The sequence below is a fragment of the Calonectris borealis genome, chromosome 31, assembly GCF_964195595.1.
Source record: "Calonectris borealis chromosome 31, bCalBor7.hap1.2, whole genome shotgun sequence".
Taxonomy (NCBI): domain Eukaryota; kingdom Metazoa; phylum Chordata; class Aves; order Procellariiformes; family Procellariidae; genus Calonectris; species Calonectris borealis.
In genome coordinates, this window is record NC_134342.1 from 1,572,791 (window position 1) to 1,600,447 (window position 27,657).

Consider the following 27,657-nt stretch of genomic DNA (forward strand, 5'->3'; position numbering starts at 1 on the left):
GGGATGGGGCGCGCTGGCCAATGGGAGAGGCGGGACGGTCGCGCCTCTAAGCGAGCTCTGCCAATGGCGGGCGCGGGGGCGGGCTTCTGGAGCGCGGCCAATGGAGAGCTTCGTGGGCGGGCCAGAGCGGCGGAGGAGCCCAATGGGAGGCGGGCGCGGCGCGCCTGCGCAGCGGGCGCTCGGGCGGGCAGTGCGGCGCCGCTGGCCGGAGGCGGAGGGGAGCGATGGAGCAGGGATACGGCGGTAGGTGCGGGGCGGCCGCGGGGGGGGGCCGGCCCCGCGCTTCCCTTCCCCCGGGGCGACGGCTCGGTCCTCCCGCCGCCTCAGCGGCGGCTCCCCGTAGCGGCGGGGGGGGGTTAAGCTCCTGCGGGAGGCGTTGTGCCCGCCTCCCGTGAGGGGGCGCCGCCGCTGATTGGCTGAGCGCCGCGTCGCTCCGCGGTAGGGCGCCGCCGATTGGTGGGCGGGTGCTATTCCAGGGAGGGGGGGCCGTTCCCTCCTCGCACCCCCCCCCGCTGGGCGGGGGGGGGGGGGGGGCGGAAATGGAGCCGGTCCCATTTCTGAAGACGACACAAAATGGCGGCCGCGCGGCCACGCCCCCTGCCGCGTGCGCGCCGGTCCTCCCCCTCCACCCCCCCCCCGCCCCGGTTATGGCTCCGCGACCCCCCTGGGGATCCGGTCCGCTCCCCGGTGAGGCCCCTGCGGGGCCGCCCGGCCGCTTGTGGGGGGCTGAGATGGAGCATGGGAGGAGCCGCTGAGCGCCCTCCCCCCCCCCCCCATCCGGGCACCGGCTTCGCCCCGAGGGGGGGCGAAAATCCCCCCCCCGTTACCCCCGGGAGAAGCAGCAGCGACTGGGTTGGGCGCGGGGGCCTGACCCGGGCACCTGTCACAAGCACAAACCCCGCCATGACGAGCCGCCACGGTTCTTCCCCCTCCGATACCCGCCTCAAGCCGTCCAGGTGTGTCTTTGCCCCCTGAGGTGTTTTCCGTCTCCCCGGTATAACGGCAGCCGGCAAAAAGGCGTCAAAGGAAGCGTAAGAGAACAGGTGAGAACCTTCCAAAACGTCGGCGAGCGTCGAAACGGTGGGGAAAGGCTGTTAACATCGTTAAGCTTCGTTCGCCAGCGCGGGGGGGGAAAAAACCGTCCTCCTTCAGCAAAGCGCTAAACAGCGTTGAGTTCGTGAGCGTCGGCGCGCTCTCCCAGCTTCTACTGGTTTTTAACGCCTCTTTAAATGATGAAACAAGGCTCGCGGAGGTGGAAACTGAAAGAAAGTCACCCAAATCAAAGTTTAAGAGATGAATATCGGTTGTTTAAAGTCCCTCGATGAAGTTTATTTGGATGTTAGGTGGCGGCCTGTGGGTAAACGCTCCCAGATCTGAGCCCGAAGCAGCCCGACAGTCCGGATCCTCTCCCCGCTGCGCCAGTTTTGCGCCCGCCATCCTCTTCCCACCTTGAATTTGCGCTTCGCTTCTATTCGCATTCAGGGACGTGAAGGTCCCGCGAGGGCGATCTTTAGCTGTTGAAAACCCTTGGTTTTTATAACAGAATTATGAGGGCGGCAGGATTTTATAAATAATACATCAGCGATGCCATTTCTGCGTGTGTTTTATCAAGTTTCTAATACCCCGCACGTCGCTTTTTCTGCAGAAATCATTCATAATTCATCCCGACATCGTGTTGGTGCAGATCTGTTGTCAAGTTGCTCTTTCCAGGTTCCCTCTGTCTTTGCTTTCAGCTTGGTGGAGATCTGATGCGCGGCATCTCTTTCATCATGCTTTTAAATGCTTTTTAAGTATTTTGTCAGTTCTTCAGGTGTAAAAATGAGGTGAGAAAACAGCGACAGGATGAAAAACACCCTAAATGTGTGTTAAATCATCCTCCACGAGTGCTGGTTTCTCTCTACCGACAACCGAGTGAGTCTGGATAAACAACTCGGAAGAGTTTAGGCAGCTGAAAGTTATTCCCAAGAAAGATTTCATTGGATTCGTGACGTTAATGAGCTGCCTAAGAGCTGGGATCTTCCCTTCACCTTGCAGAACTATTAATAAATTAAAACCACCGAGCGTGTTGCAGCTTTCGAGAAGTTTTGTCGTGGATTTTTACTGTTATATGGTATAAAAATGAATGAGTTCTTACAGTTCTTGCATATTTGGGGTGTAGCTGGCTCAGCTTAGAACCAGTCCCTTTATTTTTAATTCTCCGCGTGTTGAAAATTGTACAGTTCCACGCGAGTGGGTTTTTGAGGAGAGCACCCTTTACAGTTGAGCCTTGCATAGGAGTGTGTGATATATAGATTTAATTTAAATACTTCATGATTCCAGCAGAAGGCGAACTTTATTTTCCCTGGATAAAGCCCCTTGTTGAAATCAGCCGGAGAACCTCGGTCCTCTGCTTTCGGAAGGAATTGCCTCGGCGGCCCCGGCTTTTTCTTTTCTTAAACACCCGTTTAACCGGCAGGTGTTCAACTTAATTTCTCAGCGCTTCACGTAGACTGAACAACGTAAATCTCTCGATGTTGCTCCGTCACCTCCGGATTCGCACTCCGCTTGTACACGTGTGCGGAGCTTTTCCCCCAGCTCGGGGAGCGCTGTCTTGGGAAATCAGCTGGGAACCAGGACACATGGTGCCCTCAGCTCAATAAAATTCACTGTTTGGTCCCCTCCAAGTTGTTTTTTGCTGCTCTGCACTTCGTTTCATGTTTATTTTCCCAAGAGAAGGCGATGATGATTTATTCCGCTGATTTTTTTTCCCTCCTGGGGATGTTTACGGATGTGCTGTGCTGCTGCAGAACTGACGGATACAACCTCTGCTCGTTGGTGCCGAGTCATTAATACCCGAGTGTCTCATCTAGTGGGTTTTTTACGTCATACTCAGTTTCAAAATTAGACGTCGAACTTTTAATTACCACGTTCTTAAGTTGTACCGAAAGCTTGAGGTCTTTGCTTAACCCGGATTTCTTCATTCCTTGAAAGAACGTGATAATCGTGGTCGTACCTGTATGAACATAACGTGCCCTACGTCTCAGCAAGCCAAATGCCAATGTATCCACACGGGACTTAAAAGCGGGGAGCTTTATCCTATAGATTCTGGAGGCGCAGAGAGGTGGGACTCTCCCTGGCTGAAAAACACTGTGTTTTGGGCTGAGCAGCCTCCGTTTTCCTCGAGGTTTTGCGCTGGGGCCAGGCTATTTTTGCCTCCTGAATTAACGTACCCAAGATTTTATCAAAGACAGCTTAAAAATCGAAGGAGAGAAGCTCGCTTTTGATCCGACGTCGGCGTGCGGTCGAAAGCACGAGGGCTGCTGCTATTTTTGGCGCTGCCGGTTGAGAAACCAAATGACCTGCCCGGAGAAAAGCTTCCCTGCGCTGGCTTCGCTTTCTGTTCCCATTTTTCTCCGGCCGAGGAGTTCAGCGTGCGCTGGGATGATGCCTGGGACAACCAGGGGTTTGGTGTCGCTTGATGTCACCTGAAACGATCGCGTCCGCGCAGCAGTTTGTTTGCAGGAGGTGAGTTAACGTGCTGGAGGAGGGAGCGTTAAAATTGAGCTGTGGATTTCAAGTCAGGCGTCGGGGTGGCTGCAGTCGATGGGTCGGAGGTTTTTCCTTCATTTCCGTGCTCCGTCTCGACCTGATCCTCCCCGCCGGCAGCTGGAAAACCGCATCCCGGCGCCGTCCCGCTCCCGCTGGAAAGCGAAGCTGAATGGCGAGCGACTCGACCTAAAAACGCCAACGATGGGAAAAGGAAATTATTCGGTAATAAGGCTCCGATTTGAAAAGGCGTTTACGTGTTGCAGTTCCTGTTTTGCTGGTGCTGCGGTTTCTATAGGAGTTCAAAAATACGGCGGTAACCATTTCACCCACGATTTCTTTAGGTTCTGTGTGCTTAAGGTGATTGCCCGTGGAAAAAAATAAAGTCGTTAAGGGGGAGAGGTGTCCTGTACGTCCTTGGTGGGTGTTGGACAGGTTTGTGCAGGGAGCTGGGGGCTGCGAGAGAAAAGTTGTGTAAAATCGGGCTGTCTGAAAAAGTAAATGTTTTGCAAAATTGGGAGTTGTTGCCAAAAAAAGAAAAGTTTTTGGAAAATTGGGGGCTGCATCCAAAAAAAAAAAAAAAAGTGGTGCAAAATTTGAGAGCCCCTTCCAGAAAATAGAAAAGCTTTGCAAAATCTGGGGCTGTCTCCAAAAATAGAAAAGCTTTGCAAAATTGGGCACCACTTCCAAAAAATAGAAAAGTTTTTGCAAAATCAGGGGCGGCCACCAAAGATAAAAAAGCTTTGCAAAATCAGGAGCCACCGCCAAAAATAGAAAAGCTTTGCAAAGTTGGGGGCCGCAGCCAAAAATAGAAAAGATTTGCAAAACTAGGGGCTGCCTCTAAAAATATAAAAGCATGGCAAAATCGGGGGCCCCCTCCAAAAACATATAAAAGCTTAGCAAAATTGGGGGTTCTCTCAAAAAAAAATTAGTTTTGCAAAATTGAGGGCTGCCTCCAAAACTAGAAAAATTTGGCAAAATCGTGGGCTGCCTGAAAAAAATACAGAAGTTTTGCAAAATTGAGGGCTCCCTCCAAAACTAGGAAAGCTTTGCAAAATCGGCGGCTGCCGCTAAAAAAAGAAAAGCTTTGCAAAATTGGAGCCGCCTCCAAAAATAGAGAAATTTGGCAAAATGGGGAGCCACCTCCAACAAAGAAAAGTTTTTGCAGAATCGGGGGCTGATTCCAAAAAGAGAAAAGCTTTGCAAAGTTGGTGGCCACCTCCAAAAATACAAAAGTTTTGCGAAATTGGTGTCTTTAAGGTACGGAAAAGCAACCTAAACCTTCAAAGAAGGAGGCACGCCTGTGTGATTTTTGGCTTGTTTAGGCTCTTCCTCGGCTGGAGGGAGATGAGGTTGCTAAAGGGAAGGGAAACTGCCGATCCCGGGGCGGGGGGAAGGCGAGGCCAGGAAAGAAACGGGGAGAAGTTTGGGATAATACAGTGGGTCTCGAAATAATTCGGATCCATAGGAAGCCCGGCATCGGTAGTTCTGCTTGTGGACCAACTTCTTTTTCTCATCAGAATAATAAATAAAAGATAAAAAAGAATTGTTTTCCTGCAGAGAAGTGGCAGCCAGGACTCTCGGAAATGTTTTCGGCAAAACACCCAGCGTATGGCTTTTGAGTTGAAAATTTAACGTCGACGATCTCAAGGTTTCGTTGCAGCGCGGAGCTTATTTATCCCATGCCCTTTGAGCAGAGGAAGGCGTTTGCCCAGCTCTTGGCAGCTCTTCCAGGGATCGCTGTGGTGCCGGGGATGTGGATTCCACCCTGGAAACTTCGGAAAAGGTTTAAAATGGAGAGATGATTTATTTTGGCCAGAAAAACCAGATTGATTTATTTTGGCTGTGAAATAAAAGAGCCGGTGAAGTTGCATGGGGAGCTCCTGCCTGTCGTAGCTCTTTGCTGCTTCTTTCGCCTGGGCAAGTCCTGCCGCCGTTTTGGAGTGAGAGACCAGACCGAAGCCTCGTTAGCGCCAATCTTGCAATTAGTTCTGAAAAGCGGAGGGAGCTCGTTTTATTTTATTGGCTCGTGTAATAGCAGTACTCACCTCGGATCACGTACCAGGATATCCGACGTTCCCTAGGAAAAAGGACGCTTCTGCTGGCGTAACGCAATCGCAACGTCCGTTCTCGATGCCGGTTCAGTTCTCCGGATGATTTATTCCGCAGATTTTCTCCTGTATAAACGTAGCTGTGCGCCGTCGGTATGGCAAGCACCTCTTCGAACTGATTTCTCTTTCAAAACACTGGGGTTGTTTTTTTTTAATTCAAAACATTTCGTTGACCTTTAGATTGCTGAAACAATAAAGCATCGGGCAAGCTTCGGGCGTGTTTCCCAAACGATCAAAAAGCAGAAGCGCAGCTGTAATTAAAGACTTTATTGCTTCTGGGGTCAATTAAGGGAAGGACCGAACCCCGTGGTAAGAGCAATCCTTCTGATAGCTCCGTTCTTTTTTTCTTGCAGGTTATGGCACCTGGAACACTGGGGCCACCAACACTCAAGGTGAGTTTTGTGTATATAAAAATATACCTAGGGAATGGCAAGTTTAGACTAGAATTTCTTTTTTCTTCTTTCTAGCCAGAGTAGCGTAATACAGAAGCGGTTTTTTCAGCCTTTCTTCTCCTCTGCCTGGTTTAGTGACTTTCTACTTGTTTTTTGGTAAAAGCTTCCTCCCTTTTGGTAAAAGCTCCGATTCCCGCCGTCGTATACTGGAGGAACTGGTCGCAATCTTGCGTATGATGAATAACGTGCTTTGCTTTATCTCCTGAGATTTATTAGCGCTGCAAAACGAAGCATGTCCTGGGGTATTTGGGAGTTTGGGCTCCTCCTGTGATCTCCTTTCCAGCCTAAACAACAGCAGGAGCGGCGAGATGCTCCTGAAAGGGATAGTTATAACGAACGTCTTTGCTTTTGCTGTGGTTTTACTGCTACTTGAGGGGTTTTAGTGAATCATTTGAGTTGTTTTCAAGTGCAAATATTTGAAAGTGTTTCGAAAAACATATTGAAGCGTATATTATGCATTTCATTTTCATAATTAGTTCTTGGAAGTCCCAGCTTCTTTCTTTCCCATTCTGTGCAAAACGAGCCGTCGTTTTTACCAGCAATTAAACCGTATTGTATATATTTAGTCTCTGAACTTTTAACTTTGTTGCTTTTAGAGCTGAAACACTCTTTTCTTTTTCTCCTGTGCAGGTACATACGCCACGAATGCGACGAGTTGGCAAGGTACGTGCCAAAAACCCCTCGTTTCTCTCCGGGTGCTGGGGTGCCCTGCTCCGTCTCTCGAGTTGGCTGCGGCGAGCGGAGCCGTTCTCCAGCTCATAAACTGCCTCCGCTTGGAATTCGCTGTGAAGTACGCAACGCCGTGCTTTTAAACCGCTCCTCCTCGCCGATTCCTGTATTTATTTTTACCTTGCTCCGTGATTGCGGCATTTTCTTCTGCGAAGGGAGCAGCTCTGTCCTGGTGACTGGCAGGCGTCTTTTCCTTAAAGCGGAAAAATTCGCGCGTGGATGAGGAAAGTTGATTTATTTTATATCTCCGTTTCTCGTTTGATCTGGGCCAGCCAGATGTGTGCCTTAAGAAAATGATTTTACTGAGATGATAGCCTCAAAACCCAAGGTTTGCCCTTGCAATTCGGGCAGCTTGACAGCACGCAGATGCAATTCTCTTTGTGCGAGCTGGCGCTTCCTCAGTAAAACACGATTTGCTTTCTCTAATAAACTTTTCCTCTGGGAGCAATTAGTTAATTGGCCTTGATTTGGATCCTATGGCTGTTTTAAGCTGGTCTTAACACATTCCCAAGCAAAAGCCCGAGATTCTTTGGGAAAATAGTATTTCTTTGGTCCTCACAATATAAAATGGGACGCAGCTTGGGCTGTGGATTTAAACCTCCCAGCTCAAGTCATTGGTAAAAATGCGGGTGGTTTTTCTTCTATTATTCCTCTTTTTTGTAAAGCCTTGGGCGCCCCTGTCAAGGGCTCGCGCCCCGTTGTGCTGGGTGTTGTGCCGATGCAGAGCAGAAAGGCTGCTCCTGCTCCGGAGACCTTGTAATCGAAATAAAAACACAAGTCGCAGGCGGGTGGGGAAATGCAAAGACGCGACGAGGCATCGGCACACCCGCGGCCGTAATGGTGTCAATTTTATCGTGGAAAAGGGGAATTAAGAGGGATTATTACGGCGGTCGCTTTACGAGAGCCCTAGGAGTGCTCTTTGAATACAACTGGCTGCTTTGATTTGCTGATTAATTTATTCCATCGTGGCCCTTCTTTGATGGATACGTGGCGATGTGCCCGGCACCGCATCCCCTTCGGGTTTTCTTGTGTCGTTTTTGTGGGACCGTGCGACGTAAACGGCTCAGGGTCCCGCAGCGTAGACTGAACTTGTTAAAAAATTGCAAATGCAACCAGCAGCGCTCCATTTCTGCAGTTAAAATCGCCCAAAGGAGGAAGGTCCTTATGCTTTTAGGGTTGGGCAATAAGAATCTTCGATATTTCTCAACTTTAAGAAACCAGATTTCCTTGAAGGGAGGTAAAACCCAGCTGCAGCCTTGCCTGGTGGGATCCGTTTGCATCTAAACTCTTCCTCCAGATACCCCTGTCTTTATAATATCGTATTAATACCGGTTTTATTTTCCTTTCCTGCCAGGCTATGAAGGCTACGACTATTACAACACCCAAACCACCGCCGCTAATACAGCGGCCACGTACAACTACGCCGCAGCCGCTGCCACCTCCAGCAGCTGGGAAACGCCCAAAACTTCGGATATGAGCATGAACGCCGACGTCAACGCCGCCATGCCCGTCGCCTCGTACGGCGCCGAGACTTCGGCCAACGAGAACTCGGATTCCATCATAGCCAAAATCAACCAGCGCTTGGATATGCTGTCGAAGGAGGGCAGCGGCGGGACAGGGGAGGGGATGGAAGACCAGGAGAGGTGACTGTTCCACTTCTTCTTTAGTTTTAATAGTAAAAAAAATAATGGCTTTTGATCGCTATAAGTTCAGATTAAACTGTTTTAATTGCATAGGCACGATTCTGCGTTCGTTCCCTGGAAAATGAGCTCGACCGTTTATTTTTTACCTGTCCTCATACGTATGTGCGCACGTACACATGCGTATTTTTTATATATCTCTCTCTCAAACATATCAAACCTGATGTACACATCAAGCATTAAAAGCGACTTCCATTGTCGATTCAATTCCTAGATTTTGCAGAAAGTTTTCTATCCATAGTTTTTAGGTTTCTTAAAAGTATTTTTTTTCCTCTGTGTCCCTTTTTCTTCATGGCTGCCCAGTAATTATTTTTTTTTTCCTCCGGCTGGGTTAAACTATGCCAGTCTGAGAGTTGTTTCGTATCGGTGCGTGTGTTGCTGCTGAAATAATAATACAGATCTTGGCAAGAGTTACTGAATAAACGAAGTTTTGCTGGGTTTTTTTTTTGCCATTTGGTGCTCGCTGCTGCGGTCAGACAAGGTGCTGAGGGGTTTATCCGCATTAATTCGCAGCCGGAGGCACAGCTAAGAGACCACGAGAAGCAGCTTTTACTTGGGGAAGCTTTTGGGATCTGCTTTTCCGCTGGCAAAACATAACTCGGAGTGGTTTAGTGCTATAAAGTTAATAAAGTTATGACATCTCTGAAGGATTTCTGTTCAGCTACTTGTGCAGAAAACCACGGTTCTTTGATGTTTATTTATTTTCCCCGAGACTAAGGAAAAGGTGGAGCGGGATACAGAAAGTGTTTGCTACGCAGGGTTTAAAAATATTTTTATCCCGTTTTTCTGGCCAAAAACATTTGGATTGTGATAAAAATGGAGGCAAACGCCTGTATGATGTGCAGGGATGTTCTTTTAGCTGCTGACTGTTGTCTCCTTCTGCGCAGCTCTTTCAGATTTGAGTCTTTCGAATCGTACGACTCCAGGTCTTCAATGAACGACCGCGACGTGTACCGATCCGGCTACGATTACGGAGAAGTGGGAACCGATCGGAACGATTCCTTCGGGAGCCAGTTCGATAACCGCAGGGATCAATCTCGTAACCGAGGAAACAACTACGGCCTCATCCGAGGACGGGGTCAAAACCGCGTTCAAAATCGAGGGCGTCTAAACGCTTTCAACCGCACCGACCACTTCATGCCCTCCTCCAGCTCCGAGCGCCTCTCGGCTCGTTGGAATGAGTTGAACTACATGGGTGGGCGTGGGATGGGGGGTGCCGGATCCAACAGGCTCCCTTCCCTCTTTTCCCAAGCCCTCGTTCCCGACTACGGCGACTACGGCGACTACGGCGATTACGGCGACTACGGCGACTATGGGGATTACGGTGATTATGGCGACTACGGAGATTATGGTGACTACGGAGACTATGACTATGGCATGATGGGGATGTCGGGCATGGGAATGGGACGGTATGGGAATATGCCGTACGGAATGGGGAGGCAACGAAACAGAGACAGGATGGGTACGGTGCCCTGGCACATGAACGCGCTCATGGTAAGTCGGTTTTTTTTTTTCTTGTCACGATTGCTTTTTGCTCGCCTCGGTGGGTAGGCTCGGCTGTCCGGCTGTAGAGCGGAAACCTTCGGAGAAGCACGAGTTTTAATTCACGGTGCTTCCACCATGGAAGAATTTAAATCTTCCTGGATAGAGCAGAATATCACCAAGCTTGTATATACCCATTTGCATGTAAAATAGAGCCTCTGAATGCTTACCCCAGCCCAAATCTGCTATCTAGGGGCACTAACCCAGCTATAAAATCCTTTTATAGCCAAAAATAAGTCTGCAGGATCACAAGAATTTAAATTTCTTTAGGAGACGTAGCCGAGGGCTGGAATACTTTGATTTTTAAGCTTTTTTTGGTGCCTCAAGTTGGATAATACAACTGATTTCTTCCCACTTTAGCCCAAGAGAAGAGGTTTCCGAAACCGTTCAGGAGGGCGATCGGACGGCGAGGGAGGAGGACGCAAGCGAAAACAGTCGCAAAGCGGAGATGAGCCCGACAGCAAACAGGCGAAGACCGACAGCGAAGGAGATGACACCGAGAACGGTACGAGCTGTCTTCACCCGCTAATATTGGCCATTTTCCCCCGTTTTTAAGTGGTTTATCTTTCAGCTGACTGATAGCTGTTACATTTCAAAGCTGTTGCCTTTTTTTCAGTCGTTAGCGTTGTTATAATACTCCTGCGAGTGCGCAGGCTTTGGGATCTGCGTATTTGGTGACCTGGGGCGAACTTTAATGCCCGAGGTGAGCGTTGCGAAAGTAAGGACAGAGTTTGCAGCAGACTTGACGGGCAAAGAGAAACCAGTGAGGCATTTGCGCTCTTCACTGGGGTTTTGAGCCGTTATCGCGGTATTTGGTGATTTATTAGGCACCAGTGGGGCCCCTGGGAGTGTTAAGTGGGAGAAAAGACCCCCCAGCTAAGTGATTTTTCTTTTGTGCAGCAGATGAGGGCGAAGGAGAGGAAAAATCAGGAGATGAAGCTGACAAAGGTGTAAGTAATTTTTTTTTAATCAGTCTTTGTGGCAAATGTGGGAATATTTAAGCACTCGAGCAATTTCCTCTGCTTTTTTGACCGTGCTGAGGGTAAGAATATTTAAAATCACCCGGAAACGCTGTTTTGAGCCCGTATATTGTGAAGGTATTTGCTCCTCAGAATTTCCCAGGCCCTTCAGCGGGGATTACTGGCAGATTGGCTTGCACCGAGGTGCCTGGAAAGCACTTGTGGTGGCAAGGTTAGGATCCTGCGCCTGTACTTCTGCTCCTGGCCAGGCTCGTTAGGGCTAAATTCCAATTAGTGGTTGGTTTGCCGGGTTGGACGGGGGTCATCGCCATTTTTCTGCGTGTTAACCTTCAGTACGGCGTTCCTCGGAGCTGCCAAGTATTTAAATTTTGATAACGAGAAGCGATGCTTAGCGGTGACATATAACCTGATATATGGAAAACAACTAACTTGTAAACATTTATGAAAATGGACGTTTAATCCCCAAATGACACAAGCCTTCGCCTGCTCTGCGGTCCGGCCGGCTGGACTGTGAAACCTCCAAATTGCGGTAAATAACACCAGCGTCTTTTTGTGTTTCTCTTTTCCAGGAGAACGGGAATTGGGGCGATTTGGCGGAGGAGGGTAGGGTGTTACCCCTCTCTCACGCAGTCCTGGACTAATCCTACTCCGAATCCATCTGCTTCGTCTCGGGACGCTACCGAGAGCTTGATTTTTGTCGGTCAAAAAGCTGATGCAGCTCCTGCTGGGACCTGTTAACCAGTCCAGGGCTCCGGCGCTGCCTGTCGTGGCACAGAATTGCCGCGCTGGTTGGCAGGGGAGTGCCAAAACAGTTTCATTTCTTCTGGGCTTCGCGGTGCGGACGGTTGCCACCTGGATATTGGATGTTAATTTATCTTCCTGCCGTGCTTGGAGGACGGCGGGGAGGGTGCACGTGTCTTGCGAAGGGGCAGAGTAAAAATATCACAAACTAAATCATTTTCAGTGGAGGTTTCAGCCATCAGCTAAACCTCGTTTTGATTTTTTGTCAAATTAGATGGAATATACCAAGGTATATTAGACCACGCATTTAAAACCAGTATGGTCTGAAGTAGCTGAAACCACTTCAGCCGGTTTTGGGTTGTAGTTTTCGGTAAAGACGCATCAACCCCAAGCGCGTTGTGCCTTCTGCGTTAGAGTGACTTGGGGGAAACCACGGGTAGGACTTTTGTTGCCGCTTTTAAGTTATTCTCAGGATTGAAACTTGAGGTGTCGTTGGATGTTAAAATTCTTATTTAAGCCTCCCTCCGATGCCCGGGTCTGGTTTCTGGGTTCCTTTACCTGAAAACGTTGCAGGTGAATTATTACCCGAGTCCTGTGAGGCTGACAGACCTCTGACTCGGAGCTTTCTACCCCAAAACACTGCAGAGATTAGGTCAGCTGAATCTTTAGTTCTTTATTGCTTTCCCAATAATTATCAAGGAATTATTGGGAAGGCGACGTGAGGATTAGATCCAAAACTGTCCCGGAGAAGCAGAACTGCTCCTCGAGCGCTGCGAGCATCTCTGCTGGCTTGTGTTGCTCGACTTTTCTTGAGGAGCTTTTTCAGCCTTGTGAAAAATAGATGAAAGGGAAAAAAATGAGAATACGGGGAGAAGTAGCAGCTCCTTCCAAGGAAGGGAGACAGAGAGGCGTCTGTGCAGCATCGTAGAAGTCAGGATGTTTTCCACTAAGGGCGTGTCCCGTCGCTGCCCCCGAAGGCTTTGAGTTGCTGTGGGAAGCTCAGGGAGCCGGAGGAGAGGAGGGTTTGGGTTTTACCATAACTTCTGGAGACCTTGGAAAGAGGCTGTGAATTCCCAAAGCTGAGAGTAAAGAGGAAACCGAGGGGATTTGGGTCCCGAAATACCTCCGCTAGCAAAGTGGGTGATGGTGAACACAGTCGTTCTGATTCCCTCCCCCCCCCAGCATCTGGAGATGGCTGCGAAGACGATGACGAGGAGGTGAAAAAGAAGAGGGAGAAGCAGCGGAGAAGGGATAGGATGCGGGATCGTGCTATGGACAGGTAAGGGAAGCGATAAGCCGGGCTGTTCCTAGCACGTCTGTGAATGATATCGGCCAAGGATCTTCCTCTGCGCAAATGTGGGATAAATCTCCTGGGGGATCGTGTTTTGGGGCTCTGCGTTCTGATTTCAGCACCTTCTTTTGCCTTTTTGTGCGTTTTATGACTTTTTTAAGATGAGGCGAATACTGTGCTGTTTAATACGTAGATCAGTGGAGAGTTCTAAGTTCCCGAGGATGTGTTAAGTGGCTATATGTGCAGCCTTGCGATTAAAATAATGCAATAAGTGATCTAAAGAAAGCCTAACCGGCGAAGGCGGCACCCGCGTTTCTGCATCTCGGAGCTTTCCCACCCCGGGGAGAGGATCTTCATATCGAAGAGCGCTGATTCACCTCCTGCCCGAAGGATTTGTCCAGTTGCTTTTAAACTCGTGCAGGGTTTTAGCGTCCACTCCCGTAGCATAAAGTTTTATGGAGAAGCAGGCGCTGTTTAATCCGCGCAGCTTCTACAGCGATTATAAAGGTCGAAGACAAAGTAAAATGGGGTGGGGTGGCACTTGGAAAAAAAACTAAGAGGTAGAAAACTACAACGGATGTTCTCGTTAAGCTGAGCTCGTTCCTCATTTGCGGTACGATTGCTCTGTTTAGGATCCAGTTTGCCTGTTCCGTCTGCAAATTCCGCAGTTTTGAGGAAGAGGAGATCCAGAAACATCTTCAGAGCAAGTTTCACAAAGAGACCTTGCGATACATCGGTACCAAACTCCCGGATAAAACGGTCGAGTTTCTGCAGGTAGGTGGGTTGCCTGAGGTTAGCTCAGCCCTTCCCTGCATCCGTGCTGGGATTCCCAGGCTTAACTTGGGATTCCCAGGCTTAACTTGGGATTCCCAGGCTTAACTTGGGATTCCCAGGCTTAACTTGGGATTCCCAGCCTTACGTGGGGGACTAGAAGGAGTTACAAATTCATTCACATCCAGCCCCCTGCTTGGTTGGCTCGCATCGCCGCTTGTTAACGCATCACCCCATGACATCACTTTGCATGACGCGGTTTCTCACGGGTTTTCGTGTTGGGAGGGAAAGATAATTGTACAAATTTGACCAGAAAGGTCAGGAATTAATATTCCAGAGAACGTCTTCGCCATCTACACATCCAGAGCTGAGGAAGGAGAGATAAGAACTGAGACATTTCATTTGCTGGATAACCAGTGTTTGCGTTTTGGGGGGCATTTTTCAAGGATTTGGGGTCTCCCACGAGGAATCTGATGGTGATATGGGAGCGGGCTTCTCTTTGGCTCCAATTTGGATCTTTCCGGCTCTTGCTCTGGTAGAAATGACGGGGGCGGGGAGGGGAAAACACCCACCTTGTCTAGTTGATTCACCGCCCGTGGTCCTCCCTGTTTTTCTCTGGAGAGCTCGTTTCCCTTCTGAGCTACTCGATCGTCTCGGAGTGTTGTGAGGAGGACAGCGAGTTTTGTCCTCTTCCCTTCTAGGAGTACATCGTCAACAGGAATAAGAAGATCGAGAAGCGGCGCCAGGAGCTGACTGAGAAAGAGGGCACGAAACAGAAGCCGGATCCTTTTAAGGGTAAGTGTCCGTTCTTACCCGCTCCCTCGCTCTCAAAAACCAAACGCGTGTCGCTCCCAAAGGGGCTTCCTACTTCAAATTTGTGCCGTTGTAGCTCAGCCTCGGCTTCTGGGTGGGTTTTTTGCCGACTTTGTGAATTAAATCGTCTCGGTGGGGAAGGGGGAACGCCCATCCTCGCCGCAGTTTCCCAACCAGCAGATTCGTGCAATGTCAGAGATACTAAAATGAGGTAAACCGGGGAAAAACTCCCAGGAATTGTTCATTTTTGTGGCTGTTCGGTTAACGCAGCCGGATCCTGCGTTGGCTTTTAATGTTAAAAGAAAGCGGCGAAGTTGATCTGTTGCGACGACGAGCGTGATGGCGAAAAATCCGCTTAGCTTCGTCACCGTGCCCGTCCCTGGCGCCGTCTGCAGCCCTCGGCCGCGTCTGCGCCGGGGGTGACGAGTGGAGTTGAGTTCAGCCACACGTGGGCTATAAAATCTCGCAGGCAGAAAACCTGAGCCCGAGTAGAGAGGAGAAACGAACCCAGAGCTGGGGGAAGAGCGAGTTGTCGCTTCCACCTTTATTTAAATACGTTTTTGGAGAGGCGGGCTGGTTTTGGGAGGAAAACAGCCTCGGGTAAGTGGATTGCTGTGGACCTCGGGCTGTTATCCCCGTCTCTCTTCCTCCTACGCTTGGGTACCGCGTCGGTACGATCTGTTTTAGAGCAGGAAAACACTCCTCCCCGTCTTACAGCAACATATGTGATTTTTTTTGGTCTCTGAAAGCGGAAAGTGCGCTGAATTAGCGTCTTGGCCGTGACGCGGGGTCGTTAGAAGCTGGGGGAGAGGCGCCCACGCCGTTAACCGGCCGAACATCTCATTCGTTTGGGATTTTGGCTGACGTCTCGTCGTCGCTGTAGGTATCGGCCAGGAACACTTCTTCAAGAAGATCGAGGCGGCTCACTGCATGGCGTGCGACATGTTAATTCCTGCGCAGAACCACCTGCTCCAGAGGCACCTGCGATCTGCCGATCACAACAGAAACCGCAGGGTAAGCCACCCTGCTCGCTTCCAGAGCCTTTTATCTCTGCCGGGACGAGGGGATGTGTCCGGGCGCTCGAGGTTTATTTACGGCTTCTAAAAAACCCTCGTACGGTCTCGGGTCGCACCACGAGATGAAGCCGCTGACCGGAGAGGTACAAGGGGTTGTGGGATCCTTGCGGACGGGGCTGTTGCAGGGTTTGTTCTTCCGCAGGGAAACATGAGCGGATGAGAAATGGGGAGGTGAACAGAAAAAGTGATATTAAAAGGGAGATCTGGCCTTTTCTTTTGCGCTGGGGGTTTAGCAGCGTACATTGTCCGGGCATACCGTGCAGACTGAATGCTTCCTCTTTCTAAATTCGCAGTGCTTGCGAGAAATTAGAATTAAAAATTGCCTTTGAGGGCGCTTGGGGATTTCAGAAATGAGACGTAATCGATGTCTAAATTGGCCCAGGCTGGAGAGGGGCTTTGGATGTTGCAGATGGAGACGGGGTGAGCTGCAATCAGCGCCGCTCACCCCTCGGGCTGTTTTTTTCTCCTCTGTTTTTGAGTGTTTGACGTGACGGTCGCTGCCCTGGGCGTGATCTCGGGATATCTGGGATATCTGGGGGATGTTCCAGCTGCTGGTGCTGAAGCACATTTTTCTCCGGGGCTCCTGTTAGCGGAAGAGATGCGGGCGCTCCTTTGCCTCCGCTTTTTGTGATGTTTTTTGGGATCTGAGATCAGGCTTCCCAAGCCCTGCAGAGGAGAAGGGAACACAAACTCCGGAGCCGAGCTCCTCGTTCGAACTCTTCCCCGTTTGAACCGACCCCCGTGTTCGGTTCCTTTTCAGATGGCTGCGGAGCAATTCAAGAAAACCAGCTTACACGTCGCCAAGAGCGTCCTGAACAACAAACACATCGTAAAGATGCTGGAAAAATACCTCAAGGTGAGTGAACGAGAGAGTCGGCAACTCCTGCCGAGTTCCCGGAGCAGCGGGATCAGGCTCCGCGTTGGTCCCGGAGCAGCGCGGAGCCGCGTCTCGCTGTGTGCTGCGTGTCGGTGACGGGACGCCTCGCTGCGTACGATGGGGAGAAGCGTAGGTTCCACTCCGCTGCCTTTTTATCTCTAAATCTTGGGTCTCGTTTCTTTTCTCTGTAGGCGGTTTACCACTTCTCGTGTTTTGGGTTTTTTTTGTTTTGTTTTTGTGTTTTGTTTTGTTTTTTTTTTTTAATGTATTTAACTCGCAGGCTTTACCTACTGTCATTCCCAGGTGCGTGTAGATCAATTACGAAACAGTCCAAAACGGAAACGTAATTAAAGAAACCAAAATAGCGAAAGGAACTCCAGTTCCCCAAAGCCACCCCTCGAGCTGTGGCCTTTGGGGGGGGGACACCGGGTTCCCCCCCCCCCGGTGCAGGGAAGCGAGCGCGTGGGTCGGGAAGCCACCGCTTGAGTCCCGCCGGGATTGAATCCGACGCGGACGGCTCCTGGGCCCACCGGCTATTCCTGCGCCGGGGGGGGGTTGGAGTTTTCACCCCGTATAAAGAGCCGGGCTCTGCGGCGCTCCCGGCAGCTCGACCAAATGACAGAGCACCCCGAGGAGGGGGGTGCATCCAATTCCCGTGAGTTGAAACACCCTCGTTAGCCCCCCCCATACCTTTTTCCTCCTCTTCCCTTGGGAAGTGGCAGAGAACACCCCAGCCGATCGTCAGAGCCGAGACGGAGCACGAGGAGAGGTCAGGGTAGGGGTTCGCTTAAGCCCAAACCAGCGTTCGGAATTACAGAAAGAAGCCCGGAAGGCAAGCGCAGTCTTCAGAGCACGGGGGTTAATCCGCTCCGTGCGGGAACGCCGCCGAGCGAGCCAGCCGGGCGGTTACGCTCGGCCTAAAGCGCCTGGCGCTAACCGCGGGCCCGGAGGCGGCGCGGGTTTTAACGGGCGCTGTCCGCATCCGAGATTGAGAGAGAGGAAAGGTCGCAACCTCCTCCGCCAGGCGAAGATGAAAAGAAGCTCTTTTGGCTACTTGCTTGTTCCCTGGGAATCCGGGAACAGCCCAGGATCCGGCAGGAGAGAATCCCTCGTTTGCGAACCTGGCAGACGAGGGCAGGCAGATGCCCGCACACACACCCCCCCCCGCCACGGGGGAGCAGAGGTTTCCCCTGTCCCGCCGGCGTCGTGGTTTTATTTTTGGTCTAAACCCGGACTGAGCTAGCTCTCGTCATGCCCGGTCTCTGCTAAACTAAAAAAAAAAAAAAAACAAACCAAAAAAACTGCGACTCCACCCTCTGGGTCCAGTGAAAAGAGACTTTGAGCTGCGAGTTTGTCGGCGTAGGATGGCCGTCTCTCCCCTTAAACCGGCCTCTCATACACGTTGAACAGGAGGGCGAGATTAAAAAAAAAATAATAAAAAACCAAACCAAAACCCTGCGGTACCCCACAGGAGAAAGAGAGAACCCTCGGGGCAGACGAGGTGCAAACCTCTGGGATCTCTCAGAGAAAATTTAAAAAAAAAAAAAAAAATAAAAAAAAAAAAAAATAAATAAACCCCCCCCAAAAAAAGACCGGAACCACTCAAGTGCAACTCCGTCTACCCCTGCCAGGGTCCGCAGGCACGTCCACATCTCCTCATGATCAACGGTATCAAAGGCTGCCGGCAGATCTAAATGAATCACGGGCACCTGACCTTTGTCCATCGGCAGGAGGAGATCTTCGGATCCATCCCAGCACGGTCTCCGTATCATTCCCAGGTGCAAAACCAGACTGAAAAGGGGTGGAGGAAAATCTGAGGATTCCAGGTAATGCCAAGAGCCGCCTCGCCATAAACGTTCTCGGCAAACCTTCCCCCAGAAAGGAAGGCCGGAGACGCAGGGCGATTAATTAATCAAGACTTGGCCGCATCAAGAGATGATTTCTTGACCATCGGCCTAACGATTCCTCCTCGGAGGGATGGCGGGACACCTCGCCCTTCCCAAGGGAAGCCGTGACAGTCTCCACCACGAGTGGACTTCACATCCCCCGGTAGATTTTACCGGCGATAACGGACGTTGGGGTCCAGATCGCGAGGTAGAGCCCCGATAGTTTTATATCCCCCCCCCCTCCGTGACCTCCGTAGGTCGTGATCCTCATCCAGAGAAGATGAACGTTGAGGTTTCTCCTCCACCTGCATGGATCTTCTCGCGTGGAGGCAGCCAACCCGGTCTGAATCTCTGATCGAGGCAGATATTGACCCCAGGGGGGTGGGAGGGGGGGGAGCAGGAAAAAAAAAAAAGAGGAGGAAGGGGCCGGAGAGCTTTTTATTCCCCTCCTCCCGCTTTCCGAAAAGAAAACCTCTCCCCCCCGCCGCCGCCGCCGCCGCCGTCGATCGGATTTCAGGCGAGGTTCCTGCCGCCATCGGCATGCCGCCCTCCCTCCTTCCCTTCCCCTTTCGCCGCGATCCGGCGGTGACCTGTCGGGGGGGGGGAAAAAGGGAATTTGAAAAGCAGGGTTTGTCCTCGGATTGCGAGGCGGGTGTGTGTGGGGCATCTCCTCTCCGGCAAGGCCAAGGTCGTAGGGCAGCAGCACCCCCACTTCGACCCTACCCGTGCTCCCCCCGCACCTCGTAAACTCTCGAAAGGCACAAGCAGAGCCCCCCCCCCCCGCCAAGCGAGGGGGCGCGGCGCTAGGATCCGCCGTCGGCCTGAATAAAGGTAACGAAGTCAAAAAGCAAACCTTAAAAAAAAAAAAAACAAAACCACAAAAACCAAACGCATAAAACCCTTAAAAAAAAAAAACCAAAATCTTGGAGGGTCTCGGTGTCCCCCAAGAGACCCCCTCCCGGTGGGACGTGGCGTGGGAGAGAGCGAGGGCTGCGAGGTTCCGACCGCATCTGGATTCCTCCATCTCCCAAAAAAAAAAAAAAATACAAAAAATAGGAAAACCTGGAAGCGTCGCCGCTCTTCCCAGCGCGGGAAGGGGAATCCGGCCGCTGGCGGCTTGAAACCGGGGACGGAGGGTTGAGGAATTCCTAAAATCGTCTCGGTTAAACCCAAATTCCTCCCGGGCGAGGAGCGGAGCCGATAGACCCCGCCGCGCTTTCACGGCGACACCGGCGCGGTTCTTCCTTAGCGTAGGGTCCGTCCCCGGTGCCCGCGCCGCCGCGCAGGAGCTTTTCTTTTTTTTTTTTTTTTACGGATTCTTTCCGCTCCTTCCCAGCGTGGGATCTTTTTTCCTGGGGTTCTTCTCTCGCCGCAAATCCTTCGGGATTTTCCACGATGGATTTTTTCTCTTTTTTTTTTTTTTTTTTTTTTTTTTCCTCCCACCATTTTAAGAATCGTCCGTCGCCAAACCGAATTTCGGTCACCAAAAAAACCTCTCCCGCGTTTTCACGGCGGAGATTCCCTTTGCCTCGCCGCAGCTCGATGACTCTTTGTCTCTCTCCCGTCTTTTTTTCCGCAGGGAGAAGATCCCTTTACGGACGAGATCGCGGATCAGGATGTGGATGAAGCTTTGGAAGGCGGAGACGGGGCCGGGGAAGGAGCGACCGAAACCGCCGCCGTCGAGGTTCCCCAGGAAGGAGGAGGAGGAATCGGGGAAGCTACGGAAGCGGCAGAAACTTCCGAAGAATTTTCCAAACCTGAGGAATTTCTTAAAAATCTGGGGGAGCAAGATCAGCCCCCCAAACCGTTGTTGATGCCCCCGTTCCTGCAAGACGACGAGCTGGAAGCGGAGGAGATGACATCGGAGGTGACATCGGAGGTGACGTCAGAAGCGACGGCCGCGGCGCCTTCGGAAGCGGCGGCGGCGGCGCCTTCGGAAGACACGGAAGATCCGCCTGCGGTTCCTGAAAATCCCCAAGAATCGGCGGTTTCCCCCCAAAATGAAACTGAGGGTTGGGCAGGCAAAGAGGAGGAGGAGGAAGAGGAGGAAAACGGGAGCGAGGCGGCGGCTCCGGCCGGCGGCAGCGAGGAAGAGGAGGAGGAGGAGGAAGAGGCTCCACCAGCGGCTGCGGAGCCGCAGCCGGAATAACTGTGAATATTTGCGTGAAGGTGATGGTATAATTGGTGATTTTTTGATGTATTATTATTATTTTTCGTAGCGTTTTTCGAGCGCGGCGCCCAAACGTGGCCGATTTTAGTTTTAATTAAGGGGAGGGACCCGGCTGCTTCGTTAAGGAGCAGCCCCCAGCGCTTAATTCATCTCGTTCAGATTAATTTCGCTTCGTTTCTGCAAATTCTTTTTTTGTTTTAGGACGAAGAGCGCAGAAAGCCGTAACTTCCCCGAGAAACCCTCCGGCTGCGGCTCCGCCTGGGTTTTTTTTTTTGGGGGGTGGGGGGGGAGAGGGGTGGGGATTTTAGAAAGAAAAAGGAAAAAATAAAAAAAAGCTGAAGTTTGGAAAAATAATAAAAGCATCGATTCGATCCTGGCGGCTCTTTGGGTTTTCAGCGCAGCGATAACGCGGGACGGAGCCTTCGTCCTTCCCTCATCCCCCGTCCTCCCCAACACCTAAAAATACTCAATTTAGGGAATTTTTTATTTGGTTCTTTCCCAAAAAAGGGGAATTTTTTTCCTCTTGGGAAACGCGTTAATTTTTATCTACCTCCGTTACAGCCTGAGAATTTGGGTCGGGAATGAGTTTATTAAGCAGCAGCTTCGTTATCTTGAGAAACGGGGCGGGGATTCACCGCGGGCGAAGGAAAGAGTTTGTTTTCCTCCAAAAATAAAAACCAAACCCCTTTTCTGGCTCAATTTGCAGGTCGTGGCCACCTCCTCGGTCTCCAAACCCATTTCCTAAAGGATTTACCAAAAAAAAAATTTGGGATTTGCGGGGCTGCGGCCGACGCCGCTGGATGGGATTAAACCCTCCCTCTCGAGGGTGGGGTTTTTTTTACCAAACCCCCCATTTTTTCCCCCAAAACAACCCCCTGGCAGGTTTATAGGCTAAAAAATAGATTTTTTTTTTTTTTTTTTTGTAGCGCAACCGCCCAGCGGTGCTAACGAACCCCCAGACCTGCCCCTCCCCCCGGCACCACTAACGAGCCCCCAGTGCTGCAGTGGGCGCCTGCCCATTCGTGCACCGAGCTCAGCCCCGGCCTCAGCCTCCCCTCGCCTCAGACCCCGGTGCTGGGCCGCGGCCGGGGAGGCAAGGGGCGTGTCGGGGGGCCTGTGTGATGTCACACACCCCTCTCGCAGCGTCCCCCCCCCACTGTGTGATGTCACAGATGCCCCCTGCAGCGTCCCCCCCCGTGTGATGTCACAGATGCCCCCTGCAGCGTCCCCCCCCACTGTGATGTCACACACATCCCTGCCGTGTGATGTCACGCTCCCCCCATTGAGCGTCCCCCCCCCGCCGTGTGATGTCACACCCCCCCGCAGCGTTCCCCCCCACTGTGTGATGTCACAGACGCCCCCTGCAGCGTCCCCCCCCACTGTGATGTCACACACATCCCTGCCGTGTGATGTCACGCTCCCCCCATTGAGCGTCCCCCCCCCGCCGTGTGATGTCACACCCCCCCGCAGCGGTCCCCCCCCACTGTGTGATGTCACACACGCCCCCTGCAGCGTCCCCCCCCACTGTGATGTCACACACATCCCCGCCGTGTGATGTCACACTCCCCGCCCGCAGCGTCCCCCCCCCCGCCGTGTGATGTCACACCCCGTGCAGTGCGTCACCTGGTGTGTCGCACCCCGGGACTCCCCCCCCGGTGCATGGCACCCCCCCCCGCCGCGCGCGCTCCATCCCCTCATCCTGTGACGTCACGGCGCGAGGGCGGGGCGCGGCCGGGGCCGCCACCGGCGGCGGCGGCGGGTGGGCGGGGCCCGCTGCGCCGTGACGTCAGGCGCAGCGCGGTGAGGTCAGTGCGGCGCCACTGCTGGACCCGCTGCCCCTCGGTGCCCGTCTCCCCCCTCCCCCCGCCGCGGCCGCCTTCCCCCTTCCCCCCCTTCCCCCTCCCTCCTCCTCCTCCCCCCGTCGCTCCGTGACGCCTCCCCCGGCCCCGCGGCACCCGGCCCCGGCCCCGGCGGGAGGGCGGCTCGCCCGGCCCGGCCCGGCCTGGCCCGGCCCCCTCCCGCTGCCGCCGCCGCCTGAGGTAAGAGCCGGGCCGCGGCGGGTGGGGAGGGGAGGGGAGGGGAGGGGAGGGGAGGCGGGGGGGGCCGGGGGGGGCGTTGCCGGGATTCACCAACGCCTCGTACGTCGCCCCGCCGGCGTAACCCGCATTGCGTAATGCGGCCGCTGCGTCAGGGAGGCCTACGTAAACTGCGGCGCGGCGCCCGCCCGGAGGTTTGAGGCCTGCTGCGCAAACGGCGTAAGGCGGGGATGCGGGGCCGCCGTTGGCGTAGCGGCGGTCACGCGCCGGCTGCGTAGGCCGCTGCGCAAGGAGGGGGGGGTCGGTGTTCTCCGCGCCGTACGCACTTTGCGCAATCGCCGGCCTGGCTGTTTGGCGGGGGAAGCGCGGCCCCGCGGCCGGTACGGAGCGGCGGGGGGGCGGCGGGGGGTCGCTCGGTCCGCGGGGCGGCGGGGGAGAGAGCGGGGAGCGCCCTCCCGCCTGAGCTCTCTGGGTTACGCCGCTTGCGTAAGGCCGGCGCGGCGCTGCGGTGTTTGCGTACGGGGGGGGTGGTGGCGTAACCCGCGCGGCGCCCCCCGCCCCGCTGCGCCGTTAGCGTAGGTCGGGGGGGTGAGTTGCGCCGTTGTCGTAGGGCCGGTGCGGGGAGCGTTACGCCGTTGGCGGGCCGGTACGCAGAGTGCGTGCGGTGGGGCGGGGCGGGGCGGGCGGCGCGGGGGCACTTCCTGCCGCCGCCATTTTGTCGGCGGACGGGAGGAGGAAGCGGCGGCTCCTGCGCGGAGGCAGCGGCCAGGCCCGGCCCCGCGGCCCGCGGTGAGTGACGCCGCCTCCGCCTTCCCCCGCCTCACCCCTCAACCGGGGGACCCCCCCCGGGCTGGGTAGGACCGGACCGGGCCCAGCGAGGGGGGATCCCGCCGCGCCGTTAGGCCTAGGCCGCCCGCCCCCGCCCTGGCCCTGCAGTCAGGCCCGGCGGCCGCTCGCTTGGAGCTGAGGTGGGGGGGGGGGGGACGGACAGCGAAGGCGGTCGGAGCCAGGGAGCTGAGGCAGGCTGGGCCGGGAGCGGGGTGTGCGTGTGCCCGCCGGCCCGGTGCCCTTGGCGGGGGAGCGGCGGTGCCTTCCCGGGCAGCCCCGAGGTACCGAGCCGCCCGCCCGCCGCTCCCCGCAGCTTCCCCGCCATAACACCCGCTCCACCTCACGCTCCACGGTGCCTCAACTGCTCCTTGGGCCTGCTCTAAGCTTTCCACACAGTGATTTGCTCGCCTGGTCTTCAGCTCGCACGGCTGGTGGGTTTCTTTAAATTTTCAAGTGAAATTTTTCCCTTTTTTCCCCAGGTTGTTGTTTTTTTTTTTTTTAAAAACTTTTGTAGGAGTCGTTTTGGAAATTTTAAAGCTGGAGGGCTCAGCTCTGGGAGAGGGGGGAAAACTCGTGAGCCGCCCTCCTGCTTTTTTGGGCACCGTGTTGGGTGGGAAGGGGGAAAGCTCGGTGCCGTTGGAAGCCGGAGCTGGCCAGGGAGCGACTGCTCTTTTCCCCGGGGGTTTCGTGGGTGAAATGCCAGAGGAGTGAGGTCCGTTCACACCGTCGGGATGTCGGTTCGCACGGACACTCGGTTCCTGCGCTCGTTTGGTGCAGTAATTAGCCGCTGGCGTGAAAGTAAAGATTGTTCCTGCTCGCTTCAAGTGCACGTTGGCCTTAAGATAGGGCGCTACGCCACTAATTAACAGCAGGGAGTAAAAGTCTCTTCGTTACAAACTCTCACCTTTATTAACGAGCCCATCCATATCCCCCCCCACCTTTCCTCGGCTGGTTTTTATTTTCACCGATGCCTTTCAGACTTAAAAAACCCTACAAATAGTTTTTACTCCGAATAACGTTAAAGTTTCCCCGCTGTCTTCGGCAGAAGTTTACCCGAGAAAACTCTTTAAAGCCCCGTTATTCTTCGGGTGCGTACCACGTACGTCAAACAGTTCACAGCGTGGTTTTGAGAATAAATACAGGCAGCGCCGTTGTTCGTAGGGCTGTATGTTATAACGTAAAGAATTAAGCTGGTAATTAAGTCGGTAACGAATTTGTGTCACCGGGTAGCTTTACGGGGCAGGGAAGGGTCGCCCGTGGTTGGGTGAGATGTCCCGGGGCCGTCGCTTTACTGAGCTTGGATTATTGGCTTCTGGTTGTCGTATCCGCATCATCCGTCAAAGTTTCGCGGTCGTTTGAGCGACTTAAAACCCTCGTCGTCGTTTTACGGAGGTTTGGTTTTACCTGTTTGCAGTGCAGCGACTTTAGGTTAAGCTTAAGTGCTCTGTTTAAGCTTCTCGTGGCAAAGTTTAGCTCGATTTAGCCAAGAAAATGAACCAAACTGCTTTGGGCAATCAAAATAGCGAAGATTTCAACCTTGCAAACACTTAAAAGGCTGCTGCAACTTTACTGCGTAAGTAATTCATCTTCGGTGGGATTATTACTGATATAAGCATTTGCAGAGATTAATGTAAATCGAATTTACGTCGCTATGAGGTTCTAGTATTCAATTTAAGGCCGTGTGAGTTAAAGGTTGCCCTCAGCCGTGTTACGCAAGGGCCCCTTTGTGTTTTAAAACACCAGGCAAAAGAAAATATTTGAATTCTCCACACCTGAACTCGAGGAACGGCGATAGCGACTGTAAATAAATGCGCTGTACGGGGCGGGGGGAAAACCACCCGCGCGAGGCCGGTTGTTCCCACACGGCCTCTAATCTTTGCCCCTTGGCAGAGGACGGGATTACTCATTTAAAAGTAGTAAAACACGACTTTCCTGATTATTTCACCCGCTCCCCCCCAACTCCATTAATTACTTAAAGCTGAATAACTGTTGCTGCTGCGTTATCTGATGATGCTGAGTGTGACTTCGGTGGAGGTGACCAGCTATTAGCTAAATTACCGCGGGCAGCAAAGCCATTGTTAGCATAAATCCCGTTTCTGTTTTAAAAGGAAACGGGAATTGTGCTTTGGTTGCAGACCGGCGCAGGTAGGAATCGATCTCGCCCCGGCAAATGACCTGCCGGTGGCTCCGGTGCTTCTCATTACTTTTTATTCAGTTATTTTTTGTCTTCCACGCTTCGATCGAGGGGAGCTGTAATCGAGTGTACGTAATCAAACGCCCCTCGTTACCGTTTCTTGATATTTTGGAACAATTTCTCCAATGTAAACTTTACAGTCTGGTAATTATCTACTGGCAAACAGCGTTTGGACCGAGTTCAGGAATGTAAACGATTTATTTGCAGGAAGGTATTTTACCTTAACCCTCTGCGAAATCCCGAGTACTCCCCCGAGAAGGAACCCGGGTGCAGCTCAGCCAGCGAAAACGGGGTGAAATCTGTGGGATTTGAGGCGGCGATAACACTTCACGTCGGCGTTCCCTGGATCTGGCAGTGAACAGGGAGGATAGAGGCGCATCCCGGCCTCGTTACTTTGCCGTTTGTAGCGATGGGTGATGTTTCGTCAAATAATATTTCCTCCTCGTTAAAGCAGCGGGGTCGTTGCGAGCGTTGCCTTCCTAAATATAGAAGGGGCACGAGAATAGGCCGGGATCTCGGTTTGGGAGATAACAGCGGGTGGATCACCGTAACCCAACCGCGTCTGCTTGGGAGGGTTCTACAAAACCTAAATCCCCCCCGGAAAGCGGCGGATACGGGATGTTAACCTGCGCAGGGAGGGAAAACCAACCCCTGCTGGCTGTTGGGAGGGGGTTTGTGTCACCTCCTGGCTCGTCACGCGCCGTCCACCTTGAATTCTGGGCTGAATCGTGTCGCGGCTTTGGCCAAAGCGGTGAGCGGGGAAGAAATCTGTCCCCAGTGCCGCGGGAGGAAGGGGTTGAGTCCAGGTTTTGATCTGGTTTTTGAGCTTTTTTTGCTATGAAAAGGAGGAAAACGAAGTCTCTGTAAGCTTACGAGGGAATTGGGAGGGGTTTTTTGGGATGTAATTGAATAATAGGTATTCTAAAGCTCTCTAAAGTCTAAATCCGAAAGCTTTTGGAGAAATATTGGCAGTGTTACTGGGTTTTTTTTTTTTGGGGGGTGAGGATTAGTGTGATTCAAAGAGCGGCTCTGCAGAGCGGATGTGAAAGGGGAAGCTGCCCGGCGGAGCCAGGGAATCCCAGCACGGAGAGCTCGCGTGCCGCTTCTGGATCGACCTTCCTCTGCGGGATGAGTCCCCCGGCTGCTTCAAATCTTGGTTATTTCAAAGCAGAATATCAAAATAACTTTCTTTTGCCGGGATTAAGAAGACCCGGTTGTATACAAGCCATGAAGGAGCCTCATCTTGCTCTAAAACTTCCAGAACCGAGCTACGGATAATTCGCAGCAATGGGAAAAGGACTGGGATTCTGCCGTACCGACACACAAATTGATTTATGCCGCATCAGATCAGGGACGCGGAAGGGTGAAGGGTTTTATCGCCGTCGCTTTGTGCTGCCGAAGCTCCCGTCGAGCGAGCTGGGACGTTGTGGGGGTTGGTTCATGATAAAAACTCCTGGTTTTCGTTTGGAGCAAGCGCTCTGCAACCTCGTTATTTTTATTAAATAGCTCAGAAAGGTTCGATATTCATTAAATATTGGTTTGGAGGAGATAGCGAAAGGTCGTTTTGGGTCGAGAGTGAAAGTTAAGTTCCAGCGCAGGGGTTTTCTGCTCCCGATTTCTCCGGGAACTCTGGGAACTCCGGTGATATTTGGGGAAAGTGTCGAAAAAACAGCGTTGCGTTTCTCTCCGCTTCAACGACCGAAAGGATTAAGAGCGTTTTTGGTGTATTACAAGCTCACGGTGTCTAAATTCACATCTCCTGCCTTACGACGGGTGGAGAAAGCTCCGTCGGGACAAGGCGTTTTCCGTATGGATCCGGATATCCCCCCATCAAGGGAAAGGTGTTGGGATGTGGGAAGGATGCGGAATACCTCGAAGTGAGACTGAAATTCCCAGCTGGGAACTGGGGAGGAGGATTCAAACCAGCAGAGACCC

The 27,657-nt window shown here is 52.8% G+C and overlaps 1 protein-coding gene and 1 long non-coding RNA gene across 6 annotated transcripts; both read left to right on the plus strand.

Moving 5' to 3' along the window:
• The first annotated feature begins 141 nt into the window (after positions 1–141).
• AKAP8 (A-kinase anchoring protein 8) lies at positions 142–21,035 on the plus strand. Of its 5 annotated transcripts, none has more exons than XM_075134152.1 (14): positions 142–243; positions 5,990–6,028; positions 6,719–6,751; positions 8,172–8,460; positions 9,405–10,011; positions 10,420–10,564; positions 10,960–11,007; positions 12,963–13,059; positions 13,704–13,845; positions 14,544–14,637; positions 15,539–15,669; positions 16,492–16,587; positions 20,074–20,663; positions 20,866–21,035. In XM_075134152.1, the coding sequence occupies exons 1-13, from the start codon at positions 225–227 to the stop codon at positions 20,641–20,643; spliced, it is 2,310 nt and encodes a 769-aa protein (XP_074990253.1). In that variant the 5' UTR covers positions 142–224; the 3' UTR covers positions 20,644–20,663; positions 20,866–21,035. The 5 variants fall into 5 exon arrangements, with proteins under 5 accessions (XP_074990253.1, XP_074990255.1, XP_074990252.1 ...); XM_075134154.1 differs by having other exon boundaries at positions 10,963–11,007; XM_075134151.1 differs by having other exon boundaries at positions 20,074–21,035.
• On the plus strand, positions 1,121–4,609 carry LOC142073898 (uncharacterized). Its single transcript, XR_012670486.1, has 3 exons — positions 1,121–3,477; positions 3,694–3,750; positions 3,870–4,609. It is a non-coding gene; the product is annotated as an uncharacterized LOC142073898 (long non-coding RNA).
• Positions 21,036–27,657: the final 6,622 nt, after the last annotated feature.